Source organism: Sceloporus occidentalis, unplaced genomic scaffold (genome assembly GCF_023333645.1).
Source record: "Sceloporus occidentalis isolate IW3139 unplaced genomic scaffold, rSceOcc1.0.p SCAF_40, whole genome shotgun sequence".
NCBI lineage: Eukaryota > Metazoa > Chordata > Lepidosauria > Squamata > Phrynosomatidae > Sceloporus > Sceloporus occidentalis.
Window position 1 is genome coordinate 2,149,998 of NW_028317020.1, and position 24,028 is coordinate 2,174,025.

Sequence of the window (24,028 nt, forward strand, 5' to 3'; positions counted from 1 at the left end):
TGCACTACTTGCATTTTCATTTGTGGGACTGGGACATTGGATTGGGACTGGGACATTGGATTGTTCCTGGAACCTAGATGGGAAGCACCAACTAATACAAAGTAACACATAAATGTAAGTTGTTTTTTTCTTTAGACTTTAGTTCACAGGCAGCTTAGAAGTGCAATCTACATTTGGTGCTTTTATAACTCAAATCACTCACAGTGCAACTCCCCCATTACTTTAGAATAGATTTGAAACAAATATGTTTTCTTTTCATTTTCAGCAAATATTATGAAAAAGAAGCACTTCTGATGGATCCAGTGGAAGGACCAATCCTTGCTTCTTTGCTGGGTAAACTGTCTAATAAATGTGTTGTCTCTGTAGGCCCAGATGGATTACTGTTTTAAAATATTTACAGATTTTAGTTAGTGGCTTCGAGTACTGAGCATTCATGTGCCTTAATACAAGAAAAACTTTTACTACCATAACATTTATTGGAAACATGTTTCTGGAAAATGTTTGAACAGTATTAAAGCAAATATTTCCAAATCTTACATTTTACAGTTCAATACACTGAATAAATAAATGATAATTTACATAAAATATATGTATTAAAAAATCATATTATGTCATTATGTGTATTATGGGAACAGCTATCTCAGCTACCCATTATCAAGTTCTGCATTTTTATTCCTCACCATTAGGTTGTCTTTTTCCCTTTCGTTAAGTTTTTGTTCTACCTTGGTGGTCGCTTCATCTAGTAGCTTTTTAAAGGATGGGGAGGAGAAACAAAATTATTTCAGAACAGGAAATTAATTGACATTCTCGTTTTGCCACCTTTGCTCTAGACCTCATCTTTTTTTAGCACCTGGGGTAGATCCTATATGCACCCCCCACACACTTTAAAATGTAAAAACCTACAAGAAAATGTGAACTGTTGAAAAAAACTACAAATAAGAATAATAAAATACATTAAATATGTTTAAATAAATAGAATTTACTGGACAGATAATACTGCTTTCTATCGTAACAAAACTTGAAAAAAAAAACACAGGTCCAAAGTGACCACTCATTCTATTCTACAAAGGAAAATTGATTTACATCCTCTGCCTTCGAGCCCCCATTACTGTAAATTGATCAAAGACTTTGTCAAAGCTATATTCTTGTTCACTATATACTGAGCCTGACATTGATGGTGGTATAGCATAACTCCCATCGCTATATATGGAGCAAAACATTGCTGGCGGTACAGCATAACTTCCATCATTATATACTAAGCCAGACATTGACTGTGGTACACCATAACTCCAATCACTATATACTGAGCAATACATTGACAGTGGTACAGCATAACATCCATCACTATATACTAAGCCAGACATTGATTGTGGTACAGCACAACTCCTATCACACTCTAACTCACTCTTTCTCACACTCTCACAATGACTTTCCTGTTTCCTTTTGCGAAGCTTCTCCTCCTCTTCTTCTTCTGTCTTTGTCTGCTAAATAAGGGTGGTGGGTGTGGCTTCAGTGCTAGTATATGACATCATGTCCCAGTGCTCAGCATCAGAAACCGGCACACATGATCCCCACTCTCTGGCCCTGCTCCTCTAGCAGCTAACAGTATGGTCCATTTCTGCAGGGGTGCACACACGGGCTGGCCCTGGTGGCACTCCCCTGATGAGTGACCCCCGGGGAAATTCCCCCCTAGGTACACTACTGGACCTTAGCTTCACTCAGATAAAACAAAAGGCAAAAGCTATAGGTAGTTTTAATACATAATTTTAGTTATGTTAAGAATAGAGAGAAGTCAACTCTCATTTAAGTACAGACAGCGTACATTGCAAACTGTAATTGTCCATCTGATGAGACATTACATCTCTTAGGATCATCACCCAGTCTGTTTATCTAAAACTCTTTCCTTCTATGACAATAAGCTGCTACATCCATGACATTTGCTAAGTCAAGTAGAGGAACAGGCACTTTAACCTCTGTAGAGATGCAGGTTGAAATGCAGCTTGCTCCTTGCAAGCTGCACTAAATTAGATTTTGCACATGTTAAATTGGATCTGTCTTCTTTCCAGATCCTGTATTATGAATAACAAGCGAATTAAATAATTGGTATCTAATTTTTGATTTAAAAAAGTAATATTGGTTATTAAAAATCTGATTTATTTGTTAGGGATAGGAGCAGTCATAGTAATAATACTTAATGGCATTACAAAACCTTTCTCCTTCTACTAAATTGTTCCTTTGATTATGGCAACTAAGGTGAAATATGGTGGATTCAGTGAAGCAATTCAGTTCTGCTAAGCTAAATTGTCTGTAAAATATAAAAAAAGGATTTATCTAAATTTGCATGAATTAAATAAAATTTGAATATAAACATATTTAATGGTGAACAGAACTGGTATGATGATTGACTGCTGTGGTTTACGAACAGTTGGTCCATGTGCCCTGGAATACACAAAAATGAAAACGGCAGACCATTTCTGGACTGACCCTTCTGCAGATGAGCTTGTTCAAAGGCATCGTATCCACAGCTCCCACTGCCGTCAAGACTCACCCACCAAGAGGCCTGCACTATGTGTAAGTAAACATGATACGTCACCCTAGCCACACTGCGCATGTAACGCATGTAACACACTCTTCATTCTCCATCAGAACCCTATTATCTTAGAATTGTAAAACATTCTAATGCAGGTCATATGTTGAAGTTTTAAAAAAATTGTACTGGGGTCAACTGAAAAAGGTATAAGAGATTTTTATGAATATACTGATAGATGATAGATATACTGATAGAAACCTAGGGAGTATTTTATTGTTTGCTTAGTGCTGTCTCATAACCATGTACCACCACCAGCAGGGATGAGGCTTGGCCATTAGGCAGCAGCAGCCCCACATATCTACAGCTCCTTAATGTTGTCACTGCAGCAATTAGGACCAATGACACTTTTATTATGATTATTAATTGGTTGACATAGTGCCAGCATATTCCACAATGGCGTACAATGGTAAAGCAACAGCACAGGGAAAAGCAGAGATACAGTTAGCTAAAATGTTGACCGCTAAAATGATGCCAGCTTGATGATGCAATAGTATTCTTAATGGCGGTAAACAGTATAAAGCCCAAATCAAAAAAATCCTTGTCATGTACATGTAATCTTTAGTACCGTACTAGCTAAATAGTTATAAAATCACTATACCGTAATGGAGGAATCCATCCACTGGATTATACTGTGTACAGATGTCATTCCTACCATGAGGAAACATGTTCTCCTTTTATACTTTATGCAGTATTGCAAATCCTTATGAAAATATTTCTTAAGGTTAAATTGGGAAGTCTGGGCCATAGCGCCACAAACATGTCACAATTATTGTTATAATAAGCCACATCTTGTATTATTATAATCAGTGGCTTTTTCTGTGTTTTTAGTTATGCATCTTGCATTTCAATATAGAAGTGTATAAAAATGTAATGCTTCCCATTGTTAAGAGGTCTTCGTGATCTATGTAGTGTAGCTCAAATCAGTGGTTTTATGCATCATTAACCTCTACTCAAAAGGTCCTTCACGTTTTGTGGCTGTTTCCATGTTCAGTTATGGCATAGTGTGGAGAATTTTAATTACATCTCCACACAGTAAGATAAAGTGGCGAGGAGTCTAACATTCTGTTAAGTTGTTTTTGTTGTAGAGAAATACCCGCTTTGTTTCTCTTCGACATGTATGAGCAATAGTGAATAGTGTCTGTTTCTGCACTGATCTGTGGGTGGATTGCTACATTTGACCCACCAAAAATGGTTCATTGTGGTAACTTCGGCTCCCTTTAATATATATACATTGCATTGTGCTCCACCTGTTTGCCCATGCCCTTTCCTACATCAGAAAGTGGATTCAGTGTTGGTTTTCATACATGGTTTCTGGAATTTCTTGGTTGTACATGATTTCTGGAATATACATAATAAAAGTTCCTGGTTGATACACAAGTTCTAAGTTATACAGAACTGGATGACTTCTGTATTAGCATTTTAAATGCTACATTGTTTTCCTGTATGTTAAGTAATGGATGGTTATTTGCAACTCAAACACCTTTATTTGCCATGTTCAACTTTAAAATTCATACATAGTTTTTACATTGTATTTATTTTTGTTACATAACCAGATTCAAAAAAGGCACTCAAGTGGAAGTATGGATGACCGACCATCCATGTCAGCGCGCGATTATGTGGAATCACTACACCAAAATTCAAGGACAACTCTACTTTATGGAAAAAATAACGTAATGGTTCAGCCAGTAAGTAGACCGCTCAGTCAGAACATTATTTACTTACAGTGCATCATCCTAACTCATAGCAGGTATTTGTGTATTTGTATTTGTGCGTGTTTTGTCAAATCTGTTAGATTGATGCTTTTCTAATTCTGTAGAGCACAAAAGTGTGCTTATAAATTCCCCTGCATTTCCAACACACTTCTAAGTCACACATTTTAGAGGGATAAATGCATATTGCTTTATATCAGTTACAGCTCATTAAGAGCTGAATGTCGAAATGATGAAATGCTGTGTTAAGATGCATCATGCCTGTTTGAAGCATATCCCCACCGTTTCACAATGTGTTCTGTACATTCACACGTTTTGGAGCAGGGCTTCCAGGTCTCTGAATTCTGAACATGTAAAAGAAAAATGGTTATATATATATATTTGCTTTATTCCATGTATAATTGTACTATACAAGGTACAGGTAAATGCAATGCACCAGTTCATGCGCAGCATGAGGTAGGTAAAAGTAGTTGTTGGTGAATTATCAAACCTTGATGCAAGTATAAATCCCTCTCATCATAAATCCTATCACAGACCATACTGCATGCCAATAAAAGTATTTCCAAGGCAATCTATCTGTGTTTGTATCACTGTTCACTTATGAGGCTTTTGAAACATTCTTGTTTGTCTGGTTTTTCCTCAGAGAGATGATATGGAAGCAATTCCAGGTTACTTATCGCTCCACCAAACTGCAGATACAATGACCCTAAAATGGACCCCGAACCAGCTCATGAATGGCTCTGTAGGAGATTTAGATTATGAGAAAAGGTAATTGCTTTCTGTTCACTCTCAGATTAATTATCCGGTGCGAGATAATCATACACTAAATGGATTTGCTGTCATCTTGGCAAGGAGCAGTTTTGTGTAGCAGTGGTGTAAAAAGCCTAACCTGAAGTTTAGTCCAAGATGGAACATACATGTCATCTTCAAGGATTACTGCAACGCAGTGCAGAACACAAACAAGAACAGCATAACCAAGAATATACAGGCCTAGCATGAGTGCACAGTCAGTAATAAATTAGTACATGAACATCATAGCTCACAGATTTAAAAGACACAACAAAGTACTAATAATCAAGTATGCGTTGACACAAGACACGGTACATAGACGCAATTATAATCATGGCAAAACAGTAAAAAAAAGTTCCAGGCGCACAAAAAAAAATCTTTTGTTAGAAATCACTCCTGGAGTTTGTTGGAAAGTGTGGCAGGGAAAAGGGTTGTAACTAAAGTCGAAGGGCTGAGGGCGTCAAGAGAGGGAGGCTGAACATTAGTTCTCCTCAAAACTATCAGTAATGGAAGAGTCTTTAAGGGAGCTGTGAATAAGCAGTCTCGGACAGTGGCCTGTTCCGTCTTCAGGATCCTAGAAAACCACAAAGCATCTTTAACACAACACATTAGGTGTCAGGATTCATTTATTTCACAAAAATGCCATGCTCACTACCTCATGGAGCACCACAACTACTGTGAGACTACAGCTCCTATGATGCTCGGCCTGCTATCGTTTTAATGTAGGACGCTGAATAAGGGCTATTTCTGTTATGTTTGAAGAAGGGGCACATTGGACCTTCCTGCATCTCTTCCTGCAAGCGATGGACTTTATAGAAGACTTTTATGGTTGGCTCTATATATTTATTAATTATATTTTTTTCCCGTATCTGGTTTTATATTTTTCCGTCATATTTTTGATGTTGCACAACTGACTTTGCTGGGATGTCCACTCCTAGGAAGACTGGCAACTTTTTTGAATGTTTTCCATTTTTGAATAATCTATCTCACTGTAGAATGATGGACTTTAAATTGTTTGGAAGTGGCCTTATAACCCTTCCCTGATTAATGGGCAGCAACAATTGCTTCTCTAAGATCATTGACATTGTGTTAAAACACAACTGAATGCTCCAGACCAGCAAACTGCTAAAACTTTGGCTTTTATAGAGGTGGTCACACAGGCTGATGATCAAATAATCGAGGGCATTTGATTAGCAGCACCTGTCTACTATTTAGCATCTTAATTCATATGGAAGCAGTAAGTTTTTCACACATTTCCATTTTGACTTTATTTTTGTTGAACAAATCATGACACTGTGTAATGTCATGTTGCGTTGTTCATCTGAGGTTATATTTACCTAATTGTTAGAGCGGGCTAAGACCTGACATGCATTTGCTCTGAAAAAAACGTTGTCTTATAATCGAGCAAATACTGTATATATATATACACACTTGCATACATACATACACCGTTCCGGTCTCATGGAATTATACTGGTGCAGACAAACCACATTAGAATGGATCTGTTCAGCAGGATTGAGTATAATGGGGTTCTGTGAGATGAATGCCTCTTCTGCAGTGCACAATACAGAACACAACTGCAGCACATTAGAGCACTCATCCTGACGCATTAGAGACTCAAACAGTTGAGTCATAAAAATGACATATTGTGGAGTGTAAAAATGCTTCAGAAAGAAGAAACTACGTCTTGGTGCTGCTTGTTTTTTTGTGATTGTGATATCGAGGACAAATGGGAAAAAATATATACTTTATAACTATGCACAATAAAGCACTGCTGAAATTCAGTAATTCCAAACATAATTAGCACCCTGGGAGTAACCCATTAAAAAACTCAGTGAAACAATATGCCATAAAGATGGCAACAGAAAAATATCCAACACAGTCATGAATGGAGCAGATACTTTATCTCTAGTTAGGATTTGGGGAGTAATTAAGCATGGCTTTGAATGTGTCATCTTGGTTGGTTTATGAATTTCAGCCTTATTAACTACATTGTTATTAACCATACTATGACACCTTATTTTTAAAACAATAGATCTCGCAGTGCTTTTGCAAAGGAGAATGAAGCACAGAAAAACTGGAAAAAAAGAGTATTTATTCATAATACCCATAATCTATTGAATACATTTAAACATTATTACTACTGAAATAGTTTTAGGGCAGCACCATTAAAACCAGCTCATTTGTACTCTAGAAGTCTGTGTAGACACCTGTAGTACCTTTATAGCACATCCTAATGTTGAGTGCTAGGATATGATGTCATATCACATTGTTCTGGGTGATGAAGAAACCTAAAGGAGTAGGACTCTTATGGAACAGTAGGAAACCCTCCTACTGTGTGTGACCTGTAAGTACATCGCTGCATGCAGATGTCAGCGGTCCATATATCTCAAAGTTGGGGGAACATAGGCAACTCTGTACATTCCATTCATCCACATGACCCGCTCTCTCTCTCTCTCTCTCTGTCTATCTCACTCTCTCTATCCTCTCTCACTTTCTCTCTCTCTCTCTCTCTCTCTCTCTCTCTCTCTCTCCTCTCTCTCATATATACCCACATATTAAAGGATTAAAGGTGGTATGCAATAAAAACTGAATGGTGAGTACTTAGGTAGTAATTATTTTTGTGTATTCAATAAATTATGAGAATAAAACAAATATTGTCCAACAGGGAATAGAGCAGCGATACTTATTTATTCATCCATTAGAAACAAAGAATTCTTCATTTCCATGCTGTAAAACGAAAGTTAAAGATATTAGATTATGAAGTAACCACACATGTTCGCTTCTATTTCAGACCTTAAGCATTTAATAAAGATAGTTGTAGATAGTAAGACAAGCCTACTGGGAGGAAAAGAACTACAATATCACGTTTGTGTTATTTTGTTTAGATAAGTATAATAAATAAACATTTTGTTCTGCTATAACTCTGTCTTCTAACTTTGGCATTATAGCTGTCTAACCATTTGAGTTGTATGTATTTTATTTTTAGTGTATATTGGGACTATGCAATGACTATTCGCCTAGAAGAAATAGTATACCTGCACTGTCATCAACAAGGTAAGATGTCATACATCATTAACTGCCCCAGAAAGCAACCTTTGACATAAGTTTCTTATATGTAAATTACTGTCTAAATATGTTACAATTTGCATAAATTGCTGCCTGTTTGGTAAAGGATAAGCAGGACTCATAATATAGAATAACACAATTTGCCAGTACTTTGATGTCAACTAAATTAGTGAGAATCTGACCATGCCCTTTCATCTAGAACTCTTAGAAAACATGCCTCCATACTGGATTTTTAACATATACCAATGCCAAAAAACTTCCCTGATATACTGACTTTTCTGTTTGTGTTTTATTGTTAACAGTAGACAGCGGGGGCACCGTAGTCCTAGTAAGTCAAGATGGAATACAGAGGCCACCTTTGAGGTTCCCTCGGGGAGGACATCTTTTGCAGTTTCTTTCCTGCTTGGAGAATGGTCTTCTCCCACATGGGCAGCTTGATCCTCCATTGTGGTCTCAAAGGGGAAAGGTAATTCCTCAGGAGTAATATTGGTTGAGAAATATTCCTGCTGTCTGCTCACCCACTTGGCCATACATTTTTATGTTTAGGGGAAGGTGTTCCCCAAGCTGAGAAAACGAAGCCCCCAAGGTTCCTCCGAATCAGCTTCAGACAAAGAAGAAGATGAAGCCACTGACTATGTTTTCAGAATCATCTACCCAGGGACTCAGTCTGAGTATGGTACGAAAATGTCACTTTTACAGGAAATATTGTTGCAAATGATATTGATATTCTACTTTTCAGTTATTCAGACCTTAATATTGTTTTGTCTTGAAGCACTATTATGTAAAGCAGTGGTTCTCAACCTTCCTAATGCCGCGACCCTTTAATACAGTTCCTCATGTTGAGGTGACCCCCAACCATAAAATTATGTGGTAATTATATATTGTGAAATATGTGTTTTCCGATGGTCTTAGGCGACCTCTGTGAAAGGGTCATTTGATCCCCAAAGGGCGACCCACAGGTTGAGAACCGCTGATGTAAAGGGACCCAGCTGCAGCTTGTGTGTACCCACCCTCACAGTAAATTACCAGCATTACAATATGCCCCCTTGTGTGCCCTTTGCATCATTAAAGATATTTTCAGGAAATTTTCTTTAAGTAGCTGGTACTCTATACTCAGAATACATTTTAATGCTATAGACTCCTCACTATTTGGGAATAATATTAGGGCTGCAACTAACGATTATTTTAAAAAACTATGAGAAAAAAGCCTTGTTTATATTTTCTTTTATTTACCAAACTGCCCCCAGTTATGCACATCTGACCCCCAGCTTGCCACTCTGCCCCTATATATGCCTTATACCTCTTAAATGCCAGATTCCACTGTGCCCCCTGATATGCCACTGTGCCCCTGATATGCCTTATACTCCTTATATGCCAGTGATATGCAACTGAGCCTCCTGATATACCTTTTACCCCCAGATGTTTTATGCCCCCTCTGATATGCCTAATATCGAAATGCCTTATACCCCCTATATGCCCTGAAATTCATAATACCCCCCATACACCACTATAACTCACCCATACACCACTCTGGCTCCTCCCCCTCCTATACACCACTCTGGCTCCTCCCCCTCCCATACTCCTCTCTGGCTCCTCCCCCCTCCCATACTCCACTCTGCCTCCTCCCCCCTTCCATACTCCACTCTGCCTCCTGTCAGCAACGGAGGTTCACAAGACACCAGGGAGCCGGGTAGAGAGGCAGAGTGGCGTATGGGAGGGGGAGGAGCCAGAGTGGTGTGTGGGAGGGTGGTTCCCATACACCCCTCTTACTCCTCCCCCCCCCCATACACCGCTCAGCCTCTCTACCCGGCTCTGTTGCTGACAGGCACTTTCACTGCAGCTTCATAGAAGCCTCAGCGTAAGTGAAGGGCAGTGACGGAGGCTGTCTGTGCAATGCAGACCCCCACCGGCTGAGAGGATGATTCTCTGTTAGCCAGTGGGGGTCTGCGTGATGTGCACAGACAGCCTCCGTTACTGCCCTTCACTTACGCTGAGGCTTCTATGAAGCTGCAGTGAAAGTGCCTGTCAGCAACGGAGCCGGGTAGAGAGGCAGAGCGGTGTATGGGAGGGGGGAGGAGTCAGAGGGGTGCATGGGAGGGGGGAGAGAGACGGAAGTGAGAGACCGGCTGACAGTGAGGGTAATCCAGGTCCTCTGCAGCGTTGCGCGGGATCTGGATTCTAGTGTTATAATCCGATCTCTGTTTGAGGTCGGATTATATAAAGAGAGGAGATTATTATCGATTTTATCGATTAGTTGTTTCAGCCCTAAATAATATTAATTATTCAGATTATTATTCTATGTAATTACTAGTGTAGACTGCATCTTTTATTATTATTTCTATAGTAGTTACCACGTTAACTACCTGGATCAAATACTTTCATTGGATAAAGGGTAGCAATTTATATATGTACACTTGCACTATTGGTAATATGGTATTGTAAAGTTTAAATATGTCAGTACGGTAATTCTTTTTCAACATTCAAAGCTGAGCCAATGTTTGGTAATAGCGCTTTTTATAACAAATTTATCTGGCACGGATTCATCTGCTGAGTGTCTGTCTACAAGTTTATTTTACATGTTACATTCTCTGTGCATGATGACATTTTACATTATTACTATCTAAAGTGACATAAAGGAGGATTGAGAGGGACAATATAATATGGAAATGTCATACAAGGCACATTGTTATTGTTTTTTTAAAGTCCACATTTTAGGGCAATATAGAATTGCCAGCCTACAACACACAGTCCAATGTTTACAAATTGTCACACACTCCATTGCAGCGGCCACCACCTAACTCTCATAAATTCCACAGAACAGTATAATCTAAATCTGCAGACCTGGAGAACAGGCATTGTTGTCAGTCACGGTATTTTGGGTGGCTTTCCCACATTGAGCTGATTCTTTGATGACTCCTGCTTCTACAATTAAAGAGTTTCCTTCATAGATTTTCCGATGGGTGCTTATGACATTCTGTAGTTTACCACAGGCAGTATAAGAAGTCAGCGTCTTTAGTGAATTGGGCTAACAGAGCTAGGAGACACATGCTTGACAAATATGCAGATGTCTACAACATTATGTGAAAACAGAAAACAACACAATATTATTAAAAACATATGTGATAATATTAACAAAAATGTTGAGAGCTCCAGTTTAGGGACATCCACTGGTGAAGACTCTCAATTTATAGGGCTCTATCTTGTAAAGCAGAACAAATAGTGGCTCTGCGGGCAGTTTTTGAACTCAGTGTCTTTCTCATTGGAGTTTCGTAGTTGAGACCCGTGAGTCTAGCAGTGTAGGCCTTGATCTTATAGTTCAGCGATTGATTCTGAAACTGGGCAGACCCCCTCATTTATATTCTGCAAAGTGTCATCTCATCTTGTGTTTTCCATCTCCTTCTATCTGTAGTTACTCCGCACCGTCATTTTCATCCTTCATTCATACAGCTTCCCCACTCCACCTCCACTTTCCTCCTGAGATCCAAGAGGCCAACAAGCCAAGATGCAGAGGTCCAAAATCATGCTGAATGGTTCTGCACCATGTCGGGTCTGCTGTCTGTAATATCACTCATCCCAAGCAAAGTAACCCAGACTACATGTTGCCAAGTGCTCTGTATTGAACAAATCTGGCCTTCAATGTGAGGAATATAAATTGTCTTTTTCTGCTGTATTAAAAATAAATTTAACTTACAGAAAATATTACAATTATTGATACCTTTTTACCTATTCATTGGTTAATTTTTTGGGTATTACGGTATTATTGCTGTTATTATTTATTATTATTATTTCATTCTGCAAATGGCAACATGATGTCTACCTGCTTTACGCTGCTTTTTCACCTGCTTTAACCAAGTTCAGGGGCTGATGGATGGGTGTAGAATTACGACAATGGTAAAAATATGGTCTGCCCTTCCCAATTTGCTGGTTTTATGCAGTGAGTAGAATTAAAATAATTACAAAATAATTGCACAAGCTTTCATTGATTTTTTTGATTTCGCTATTTTAGCTTATCTGGCTTGGAGCAAAACAGCTGATATTTGACCTGCAGCACACACTGGCATTACTTGTATATACACTTATTATTAGTATTATTTATTGTTTTATATAGCGCCATCAAATTCCGTAGCGCTGTACACTTGTCACCTCAGTATCATGTATGCGTGCACAACACATAATAATCACTCTACAATTATTACATGACGATCAACATCTTGTGGATAATCATTTTTTGTCGAGATGTTCTTTATGGAATGCGGTGAGGCCCAGAATGTCATCAACATAAGGGATCAACTTAATGAATTGGATGACGAGTGTACCTGCTTGTGTGTTTTTTAAAGCTATGCTTATTGAAAAAAAGAGTACTGCAATATAAAATAATACATTTTAATTGCACTAACATTCCATTTTAAGGACTATTTTTGGAGAGTATAACCCTCTGTTAGCAATACTAAACACATACATGGGCAGCAGTATAAGGTTAGAGGCTGATAAGGGATAGGTCACAGCAGTTTAAGGTGGCCGTAAATATGTTTAGCCAGTGTGAAATAATTTGGAGGAGTAGAGGGAGTGAGGGAGTTGTTAAAACAAATATATATATATATATATATATATATATATATATATATATATCTTTAGACAAGTAAATTGAGGTCTGTTATATTAGGAAAATGTATCATTTAGAATAAAGTTCTGGTAATGTGACAGGAAACCTATGTCCATTTTTAATCCGGTGTCCTTAATGTTGAAATGGTTATTCATATTTATTGCAAATGTTTTTCTGGCTGGTGTGGTTTTTTGAAGTTCCCCTTCAGTACTTTTATTTTGAGGTTTCACATTTTTCACTGTATCATGTACACGACATTTGCATATGTATGTTTTGTATTGTGTATGTTTTGTTGTTGTGACGGGCAGTGTTTGTCATTACAGATTAGGGCTGCAAATCTGCAACTAACGATTATTATAATAATCGATTAGTTGGCCGATTATTTTTTCGATTAATCGATTAATCGGATAAAAAAATGCAATTTTTTTTCAATTTAAAATAATGTAATAAAAAACGTACAATTTACACTTTCATCTCTTTATTGCAATGGCCTCTCTCTCTCTATTCACCTTCTTATTTTACTGACATAATAATAAAAGCTACAAGAACCCAAACACAGTGTTTCTCAAACTAGGTTTTAATACAAAGTTATTAGTAAATATTAATTCATATGTTAACTATTTTTCATATTTAATAAAAACTATGAGAAAAAAGCCTTGTTTATATTTTCTTTTATTTACCAAACTGCCCCCAGTTATGCACATCTGACCCCCAGCTTGCCACTCTGCCCCCATATATGCCTTATACCTCTTATATGCCAGATTCCACTGTGCCCCCTGATATGCCACTGTGCCCCTGATATGCCTTATACTCCTTATATGCCAGTGATATGCAACTGAGCCCCCTACATACCTTTTGCCCCCAGATATGTCTTATGCCCCCCTGATATGCCTAATATCGATATGCCTTATACCCTCTATATGCCACTGAGCCCCCTGATATACCTTTTACCCCCAGATATGTTTTATGCCCCCCTGATATGCCTAATATCGATATGCCTTATACCCCCTATATGCCCTGAAATTCATAATACCCACCATACACCACTATAACTCACCCATACACCACTCTGGCTCCTCCCCCTCCCATACACCACTCTGGCTCCTCCCCCCTCCCATACTCCACTCTGCCTCCTCTACCCTCCCCCCTCCCATACTCCACTCTGCCTCCTCCCCCCTCCAATATACCACTTTGCCTCCTCCCCTCCAATATACCACTTTGCCTCCTCCCCCCTCACATAATCCACTCTGCCTCCTCCCCCCTCCCATACTCCACTCTGGGTCCTCCCCCTCCCATACACCACTCTGGCTCCTCCCCCTCCCATACTCCACTCTGCCTCCTCCCCCCTCCCATACTCCACTCTGCCTCCTGTCAGCAACGGAGGTTCACAAGACACCAGGGAGCCGTGTAGAGAGGCAGAGTGGCGTATGGGAGGGGGAGGAGCCAGAGTGGTGTGTGGGAGGGTGGTTCCCATACACCCCTCTGACTCCCCCCCCATACACCGCTCAGCCTCTCTACCCGGCTCTGTTGCTGACAGGCACTTTCACTGCAGCTTCATAGAAGCCTCAGCGTAAGTGAAGGGCAGTTGTGCGATGCAGACTCCCACCGGCTGACAGAGAGGATGATTCTCTGTCAGCCGGTGGGGGTCTGCACGATGCGCACAGCCAGCCTCCGTTACTGCCCTTCACTTACGCGGAGGCTGCAAAGTGCCTGTCAGTAACGAGTCGGGAGAGAGGCAGAGTGATGTATGGGAGGGGGAGGAGTCAGAGGGGTGTATGGGAGGGGGGAGAGAGAAGGAAGTGAGAGACCGGCTGACAGTGAGGGGAATCCAGGTCCCCTGCAGCGTTGCGGGGATCTGGATTCTAGTGTTATAATCCGATCTCTGTTTGAGGTCGGATTATATAAGGAGAGGAGTTTTTCAGAGCATTTGCTCTGAAAAAAACCTCTTTTTATAATCGATAAAAATCGATTCGATTAATCGATAATGAAAATCGTTGACAACGATTTTCATTATCGATTATTATCGGTTTTATCGATTAGTTGTTTCAGCCCTATTACAGATGTGTTGATGTAGTTTGTAGGGAGGTATATTGCATGGGTTAGTTCCATTCTCAATCATGTTTCGTTAACTCAGCAATTTTCTATGGATCAGTTTTTACTTTAGGTTGGGTGGTTGCCTGAACTATTAAAGCTATGCGAAAGTCTAAACCACCTGCATATTCAAATGTAATCAGAGTCTGCAACACAGAGAGCTGGTGGAAATGAAGTTGGGATGGTAACTTAATTCATCTTCATTAGATGTTATGTATAACGAGTAGTTCTGGCGCACTGTGGTAAACATGGGCAGTTACTAATCAATCAAATACCTGCTGAACTTGTGATTGTAAGGAAGTCATGCATTTCACTGGCAGTTCTTGGAAATTCTTTAATTTGGTGCCTCCCCCCCCAAAAAAATATTTGGTTTAATTACTTCTCAAATGTGAAAAAATTAGAACAACCGTAAATCTCATTCTTCATTATACCAGAGATGCCCTATAATATTGGCTGTCTTGCTTCATAAGATAAGAAATGAAGTATTCTTTAATGGCAAACTGATGGGCTGATTGGTGTTTTTGTTTTTTTTACAGCACCTCAGGAGTTGATTGAAACTCAGGGTGGTGGGCTTCCTTCTATGTGGCAGCCCAGCACACGCAAGTCCTCTTGTTCCTCATGTTCTCACAGCGGATCTTCTGATGGAGGTCATTCCAATGGCTGCAATCATGAGAGGTATTCAACTACCTTGCCTTATAAATATGTGTGCAGTTGGGTAATGCTGCAAACCAGGTGTCCATCATTGGGAAAGAGTTTACATTCAGCTAACTTGTTATCCCACAGTCACTATTTTTCCAATCAAGGAGGCTCTAGGTAAAATCATTACAGGTAAAGCTCAATTAACACGATACCTGAGTCCAGCTAATAACATGTTCAGATACTGTTTATATTTGGATTTTCTTATTTAGTAAAATTATCAACAAGAAACAGCATTGCTTTTCTCTTCTTGATTCAAGCCTGTGTCACTTGGCCCTCATAGAGTTCTTACATTTAACTGCCAATGTAATGGAGGACTGCAAATCTAAAAACAGGTTTTCTTGAAAGATTTTACGTTGTCGGCATTTGTATCTATTTTTTAACATTTAGCTCGTCCACCAAGACGTCTTTGAGATATTTCCTCAACCTCAGATACACCCACTAGGGTGACACAGGATTTGTCAGAACTTGTTTAACTTTGAAAGTACTATCGAAACTTAATTTCTTTATAATGTCACACTGTGAGGAACCACTTTACACACAGTTGTATGTGGGTAATATGGTAATAAGGCTAAAACTAAGTATACCTAGAACTGTTCATGGACAAAATATGTTAAGTGAACAGTAGGGTAACTATACGATAAGTCCTGTGCTCTCTTTAGGATATCACCCAGCCTTAAAACAGTCAAAATGTCATGCTTTTGCACTAGTTCTATCAAACACTACATTTAGCCCTGTATAGAGTGATGAATGTGTGTGTATGGTTTAATGAGGGGATTGAAGATTGTTGGCTCTCAGTTGGGGCACAATGAAAGAGGTGGGTGGAAGAAGGAGTCGCAGCGAAAGAAACTTTCAGCCTGCAATCTGCTAGTTTTCTGTAACAGACTGGGAATAAGAGAAAGTGCAACAGCAAAAATAGAACATGGATGTGATGAGCATGCTGTGGCAGATGGAGTCTCAGGCCCTGCTTGTATCCCATTGACTGTTTCGATCTATTTTAGAATCCTGCCATACGGACTCCCAAGATTTGCCACCAGATTAGCAGCACGGTAGTTGGGACATTCAGATTATTTTGATGATATAATGCAACTGTTTAAAACTTTTGAAATTAGCTGCTTACACTTTATTTTGGATGCAACATTGGAAATCCCTTAAGCCCTGCAAGTATCATACAGACCCCTAGTTGTACAACATATGTTAGAAATTGCAGAGTTGATATTTGATATAGTACACTACCAGGATAAATGTTCTGCCTCCTCAGTAGACAGTCCGGTTAACTCTCTAAAAAAAAACCTATAGATTACCATACGTAATGGAAGCTAGATGCCTGCTTCCTAAATAAAGTACACTTTGAGCTACTGCCAGATTTAAAGAGTCAATAAATGTTGGGTGAGGACCAGAACACTTTATTGGTTAGCCTCTAGAGAAAGAATTTTGAGGTCAAACATAAAAGATATGGATGGTTTTATAAAAGTCCTTGTTATGTAGTGGCGAGATGCCGAGACATAGATAAAGTAGTCATAAATGCTTGCATCATTTTATATCTGCTTTTGTAGGGGAATGCGTGTTAATCACCTTTTCATAGGAGAGCTATGCTGCTCCTATTCCAAAAATACTTTGAAAGCGTAGGGACAGCAGAAATGATGTGTCCTATAAATGAAGCTACGGAACCCAATTCGTTTATGATGGACCTTCTGTGGTGTACTGTGATGCTCTTCCCTTCACAGGAATCCACTACCTCTTAATGTGTGCAGCTTTTTAATAATTTAAAAAGTACTGATTGGTTACTCTGGTGAGAAGACCAAACTTTGCACCAGAATTACTTGTCTGTACATAGCCCACTCCTCAATGTGTATGGAGATTGTACAGTAAACTTAGTTTTTGCTCCACAACTTAACTATGCAGGGAACCCCCGGGGAACCTTGTAAAAAATGTCTTAGAAGACCTCAGGGGAGGGCTAGCGAGGGGTGCAATTGCCCCCCTGGCTTACCCTGGTTATATATTTTGGGTTATCAACTTTTTGTGCGTTCTGTTTGCAGTTCACATGTATCCACTGGAGTGCCTAGAGTAACAAGGACTTGAGGCAATATTTACTTTCTGACTTTCTGTGTATTTCTGCCATTGCTCCCTGACTTTGTTTTTACCTTGTGGCCTGGCTTAACACAAGCCAGCTTAGGTATGTATTAGGATAGAAATACATACCGCTGCTTTTCTTATTTTGAGGAATTATCAGCCTTGTCCTTTCATATCAGCCATAACTAACTCTACAACCAGCATCATATCTGTGTTTAAAGGATTGTTTTTTCTTCTCAGAGCTCCTCTGAAAATGTTATGCGACAACATGAAGTATCAGATTGTATCTAGGGCGTTTTATGGATGTGAGTATTTCTTTAACCCATTTCTGAGTTATTTCGCTATCAGGTTATAAATATATATCCAGGGAGTTGTATTTTCTCCTAGAATTTCACATGTGATGTACCAGGTAAAAAAAATGGTAATGGTACCCTGCGGGTTTAGGTTTCATATTTAAAGAAATACCATCAACAGACTGCTTCATTATTTCTTAGAAAAGAAGAAATAGTAAATGGGTATATTTTATCATTGAAAGACAGTGAATTATATTGGAAAGTGAACATGTTAATGACATTACAAACATTTTAAACCTGCTAGACAATCAGAATTCTGATACACTGCAGCTTTTTCTGTTGATTGGAACTATCGCTTTGTGCTATCAACTTGTTTCTCTAAGTATTTTTCTATGAGTAATGTGTCTTTGCACCCCATTCTCTTTCTGTGCTTCTCTCTTTCATCATACATAAGCGTTCTAAATCATAGCCTTGTAAAAATCTGCTGTTATTTAATCTAAATACAGCACCATGGGCACCGTTCATCGCCAATCATAGAAAGGGAAGTAATATTGCAATGACTTTTCCATATAACCCTGTGTGTTTTGGAACATAGAAAATCTATAAAAGGAATGATTTAAGACAACATATTAAACCGTATAGCTCTCTAAAATCTTTTTTTTTCATTGTTTAATTTATGTTGGAGTCCATTTTGAGCAAAACACCAGTGCGTTTTACTTTATGCAAATCAGTGGAAGCATTCTTTAGTTATTAAGTTAAGTGAATGAGACTTCTGTCTCATTTTCTTCATCCCTTGGGTGCCTCTGCTCAAACTAGTAAGCAGTGGTATGCTGAGATGCACTGTAGTTGAAGTATATTGACATCTGTGGGAGCAGCAGCTGCCAATACCATATGCTAGCAAACACATCAGCGTTCAAATAGCATACCTGTGATTGGCTGTTGGTACTCCCAATGGTTTCAATAGGAGTTTGGGAATTCTAATGAGCATATACAAGAATTGTACTGACAAATACTCCCTGCCTTCAGTAGAGGCAGCTGGAGGAGGAGATATAACTATAGATCGTCTGCATCAATTTCTATGCAGCAAAATGCACTGGTGTCCATACAAAATGGACTCCCAATATGCATTTAACATGAAACGATGGCTGGGGTTGGAGTGGAAGTTGCAGTGGAAGATAAAGAAGTTTTTCAGTAGCCCTCCAACAGAACGTTACATCACATAATTTATTGTAATCCGAAGACAATTTCTCGTTATGATTTATTTCTAAATATCGCCTGTGTATAAGGGCTTGCCTACTGCAGACATCTGTCTACTGTGCGGACACACTTATCGGCTCTGGTCAATCACAAGATTGTGTATCCTGATGTGCCAGTTGATGCCAGCTTGGGACTGACTGTGGAGATTTGGCAAAAGTACCTAGAAGACAGCACGGTGTGTTTGTGTATTTTATTCCAGCCTCATTTAATGATAATGAAAATGCAGACAAACGTCTCCTTGTTTGTTATGTGGAATTTAAGAATGGAAATAAATAAATAAAAGTAAAATAGACGCTTGTATATGATTTACTGCTTGAGTTATAGAACCTACATAACGGAGAGACTAGATAAGGTGAGTGGTGGGTGAAATAATCTAAGACTGAGGGGTAATCTTCTAGCTGTTGAAGTAAAACTCCCATTAACTCCAGAATTTGACTTGACAAAGGTTGTGTAATGATCGTGGGTGAGGTAGTCCAACAGCTTTAACGCTACCTATATTGCCTAAGAAGCAGGGAAGAGAAAACCAAAAACATAGCAATCTAAGATTGTTAAGAAATAGCCAAGTAAGATGCAGTACTGCTTATTAAACCTGTAGTATTAAACACGATACATTAAGTCTTTTGTTGGCTAACTGGTTGATTTAGCAAGGGAGTGAAGTAGATCTGTTCCAGGAAAGCACCAATTATTTACCTTTCTTGTGCAGCACCTTTGACTACCCATAAATGCACACCGGGGTATATAATTTATTAGGACATTACATGACTCAAGGCTTTAGCACACAGATTTTTTAAGAAACCTTTTTTTCATGCAGGTAGGGAACTCTTCTCAGTCTGTTAGATGGCAGGAGTAAGTCTAAAGATACTGAACGTAGTGATCATGCGGCTTGAGAAACGTGCATAAAAACTAATGAGGAAGAGGTCGCACAGAGAGCATGGAGCTAAAATCTCCCATGTTTGCTGTTTAAGAAATTATGTGCAATGGAATACTTAGTCTGTGTACTCATCCTCTAACCAATCCCTGTCAACTGGCAATAATGCTTTTATTTGTCTGGCTTTATTCAGAGTTATGAAGAGCAGGAGCTGCTACGTCTTATTTACTATGGTGGGATTCAACACGAGATCAGGAAAGATGTATGGCCTTTTCTCCTTGGACACTATCAATTTGGCATGACAGAAACGCAAAGAAAAGAGGCAAGTTATCGAAATCAATGAGATTCTATAAAAATCTGCATGAAGGTTAATTGATATTTGTAATTCTATGAAAAGAACAGGCAGGGAATTGCTGGGCAAGGTTGTTGGGAGACATGGAAGGGCTTGGGGCAGAGCTAAAGAGCCTTTGATAACAAGATGCGGTCAGATAGCAGAAAAATGGGTGCTTGAGCACAGGCTAGAAAAGATAAGGCCCATGGTGTGTCTATCCGTGTAAGTAGGGGTGTTAATATTATGTGTGACACTAAAGGAATAAATAATAAAAAGGGGTCTTACCAAGTATGAAGTAGCATCAAAGAAAAGGAGCTGTGAAATCCATGCCAAGAAGGGATCAAGGAAACAGTAATGAACAGCATGAACCTTAAAGCAGGTGAAGGAGCAGGGCGAATAGATTAAAAAGTACAAAATGGAAGGTCTCCACAGGGGAGAGCAGCTGGGAAGTGGTGTCAGAAGTGGGTAGCCAATTTTCATTAACAGCGAGGCGGTGCGTGTTTTTGTGTTATCATGATTGTAGGGAGTTATATTGATGTTGCCATGACATGCTGTGGCTGTTTTTTTGGAAATGCTGCAGGTGGATGATCAAATCCGTGCTTGTTACGAACAAACCATGGCAGAGTGGCTGGGCTGTGAGGCTATTGTGCGTCAACGGGAGAAGGAATCTCATGCTGCTGCTTTGCTTAAATGTTCGTCTGGAGCCAGTCTGGATATTCAGATGCAAAGGATGATGCACAGAGATTCAACTGTCAGCAACGAGGTCAGACCCAGCAGTGGCATCTGTTTATGCCTTATCAAATTGCTAATGTACAGTGGTTGTTCTAGATCAGGGGTCTCCAAACGTTTCGACATGAGGGCCACATAATATATCTTACACATTTTCACAGGTCAAAGGGAAAAAAACAGTTACAAATGAATGAATATATTTTTTATTTGGATTTTTAGGGTAATCGGTATGATATGAAAATCTCTATACTCCGCATTGTTTCCCTTGTGTTAATCGCCTTACCTCCCTATCCTCAACCCGAGTCTGTCAGTCTGCCTCTAGGTTTGCAGTGTGGTCTTGCTCTACATGTCTGTCCGTCAGTGCCGCGCCAGACATGAGGTCATCTCCAGTGCACCGCTGTCTGGCAGACGCACAGTGAATGGGAGATCTCTGCCTCAATCGGCACAGATCTCTCTTACGGCTATGGCTGCAGCCACACATATTCATATGGCCAGCCTCAAGACCCCAGGTGAGGCGGCCTACCAGGGCTGGATATAGCCCACGAGCCGTAGTTTGGACAGCACTGTTCTAGATTATATTGAAGAATCATTTCATAATTCAATTAAATTGCCAAAATTAGATATTCATATTATTAAAGTGTGTCTTACACATGCAGGTACATTTTCAAACATTTTCAATGTTTGAATATAAATATTCAATATACCTGTATAAGTATCCTGTGTGTTTGATAAAAGAATACACACTTTAATAGCCTTTGGACTTATGAGTATGAGTATGGTTAATATGATTCTCCATATTGGGGATGGAGATGACAAAGGACTCTCTCTTTTTTTGTTTGTTATATCAGTCTTCCCAAAGTTGCAACTCTGACCGACAAAATCATGCGCATTTGCAGAGTGACTCGAGTACAAGTACACAGGTAAAAGGCATCTCCTTGACTTAAGCATTGCAGAATATATATTTCTAGATTTCAAATATGTTTAAGTTTCTATTCTTTTCAATCTGTCTTTTCCAAATATTCCTTTATCTTTCTAATAAGAAAACAGCATGCAAATTGTCATTTAAGAAATTACAGTGTACATGAGTGACCGAGATAAAATAGGTATCCATAATCATATACACTATATGGTCAAAAGTATTGAGACGCCTGACTATTACACCAACAGGGACTTTGATGTCATTGCATTCTAAATATATAGACATAAATATGTAGTTGTCCACCCTTTTGCAGCTATAACAGCTCCCACTCATCTGGGGGGCTTTCCACAAGATTTTGGAGTGTTTCTGTGGGAATTTTTTGCCCATTACTCCAGTAGAACACTTGTGAGGTCAGGCACTGATGTTGGACGAGAAGACCTGGCCTGCAGTTTTCCTTCCAGTTCATCCCAATAGGGTTCAATGGACCTCTACTGGATGAGTGGGCAAAAATCCCTACAGAAACCCTCCAAAATCTTTTTTTCAACTTCATATTAATGTCTATGTTCTTTTAACCCATTGCTTGTAACATTATTTCTTGCACAGGTGTTTGAATCAGTGGAGGAAGTCGAGCAAACAGAGCTCAGAAGCGAGGATAACAAACCTGCTAAGATACATAACGGAACGGTACCAAATGGGACCTGCTCACCAGATTCTGGGCACCCTTCTTCCCGGAATTTCTCAATTACCTCTGGGTATTCAGATCACAGCTTCAGCACTGATGACAATACTTCTTTGGAGGCCAACAAAAATGCCACGTACCTGCAGATTAAACCTGGTGCTAGCAGTGGGAAAAAGCAGGGCAGCATGGAAAACATCCTGGCGGATAACAAGATGGTCGAAGAGGATATTCCTATCCAAGAAAGCATGGATACGGAAGCGACAGCCAATGAAAGTCTGGATGATTTCCTGTCTATGACTGAAAGCGCAGAAGAGATCCTTCCAGACAAGGATACTGTGCCTTCTGTTGTTGAAGGCTGGCCAGATAGTGAAGCTGATAAAGAAAGTCTTATAGGGAGTGAAGACAATTTGTCAGAAGAACCAGAAATGGAGAGTCTGTATCCAACACATGATTCATTAGTTGTCATTGATGCCACTGTTTCTGAAATGTCACCTGTCTCATCCACAGGAGTGACATACTCTGTAAGTATTTGGAAAAATGTTAGTATTTTTCTTATCTTTGACAGATGTATGCTTAGCATAATTTGATGTGCTGTAAAATGGTGCACACATACATTGGTTCGCTAACAAAACTACATCAAAATGGTGTAAATAGTAAAAATGTAAAAACGAGGCTAATGTGTGGTTTAGCAAAGAGTGAATCTGTTTAATCAGTCAGGTTTGCCAACAAATAGCCCTTAATTTTAGCAAAAGTAACCTAAGTGGTGATTGGAAACCATAGAGCATTTTTAACCCTCTTTCATAATCCCAGTTATATTACCGTATTTGCTCGATTATAAGACGACCCTGATTATAAGACGACCCCCCAAAATCTAAATATTAATTTAGGAAAAAAACAAAAAGCCTGAATATAAGACTACCCTATAGAAAAAAAGTTTTACTGGTAAATATTAATGCATGTAAACAATTTTTTCATATCTAATAAAAGCTATGATTGAGAAAAATATATATATTTTTTATTTCCTTTTATTTGTCAACCTGCGCCCCCAGAAATGCCTTATACCCCCTATTTGCCACTCTGCCACATGATGTGCCTTTTAACCCTCTATATGCCAGAGTGGCATATAGGGGGTTAAAAGGCATATCATGGGGCAGAGTGGCATATAGGGGGTTAAAAGCCATTTCTGGAGGTATATAACTGCTAACAGCAATCACACTCCTATCAAGCCAAGGCAGCCAGTACATGCTGGAACCTGGGGATGATAGGAGTGTGAGTACAGCCTATTCCATGCTACCATCACCACCCACCTTACACATCCATGCTATCACACAC

General features: G+C 39.3%; 1 protein-coding gene across 1 annotated transcript in view; it reads left to right on the plus strand.

Moving 5' to 3' along the window:
* SGSM1 (small G protein signaling modulator 1) overlaps nt 1-24,028 on the plus strand; it is a 52,104-nt gene that overhangs the window by 23,318 nt on the left and 4,758 nt on the right. Inside the window, exons 5-18 of the mRNA XM_089489533.1 lie at nt 266-333; nt 2,426-2,571; nt 4,144-4,275; nt 4,943-5,067; nt 8,078-8,145; nt 8,460-8,623; nt 8,704-8,833; nt 15,388-15,526; nt 17,861-17,925; nt 19,200-19,345; nt 20,232-20,360; nt 20,950-21,132; nt 21,947-22,018; nt 22,621-23,217. Of these exons, the coding sequence (XP_089345659.1) occupies nt 266-333; nt 2,426-2,571; nt 4,144-4,275; nt 4,943-5,067; nt 8,078-8,145; nt 8,460-8,623; nt 8,704-8,833; nt 15,388-15,526; nt 17,861-17,925; nt 19,200-19,345; nt 20,232-20,360; nt 20,950-21,132; nt 21,947-22,018; nt 22,621-23,217 (2,164 nt within the window). The remainder of the gene's footprint in view (nt 1-265; nt 334-2,425; nt 2,572-4,143; nt 4,276-4,942; nt 5,068-8,077; nt 8,146-8,459; nt 8,624-8,703; nt 8,834-15,387; nt 15,527-17,860; nt 17,926-19,199; nt 19,346-20,231; nt 20,361-20,949; nt 21,133-21,946; nt 22,019-22,620; nt 23,218-24,028) is intronic.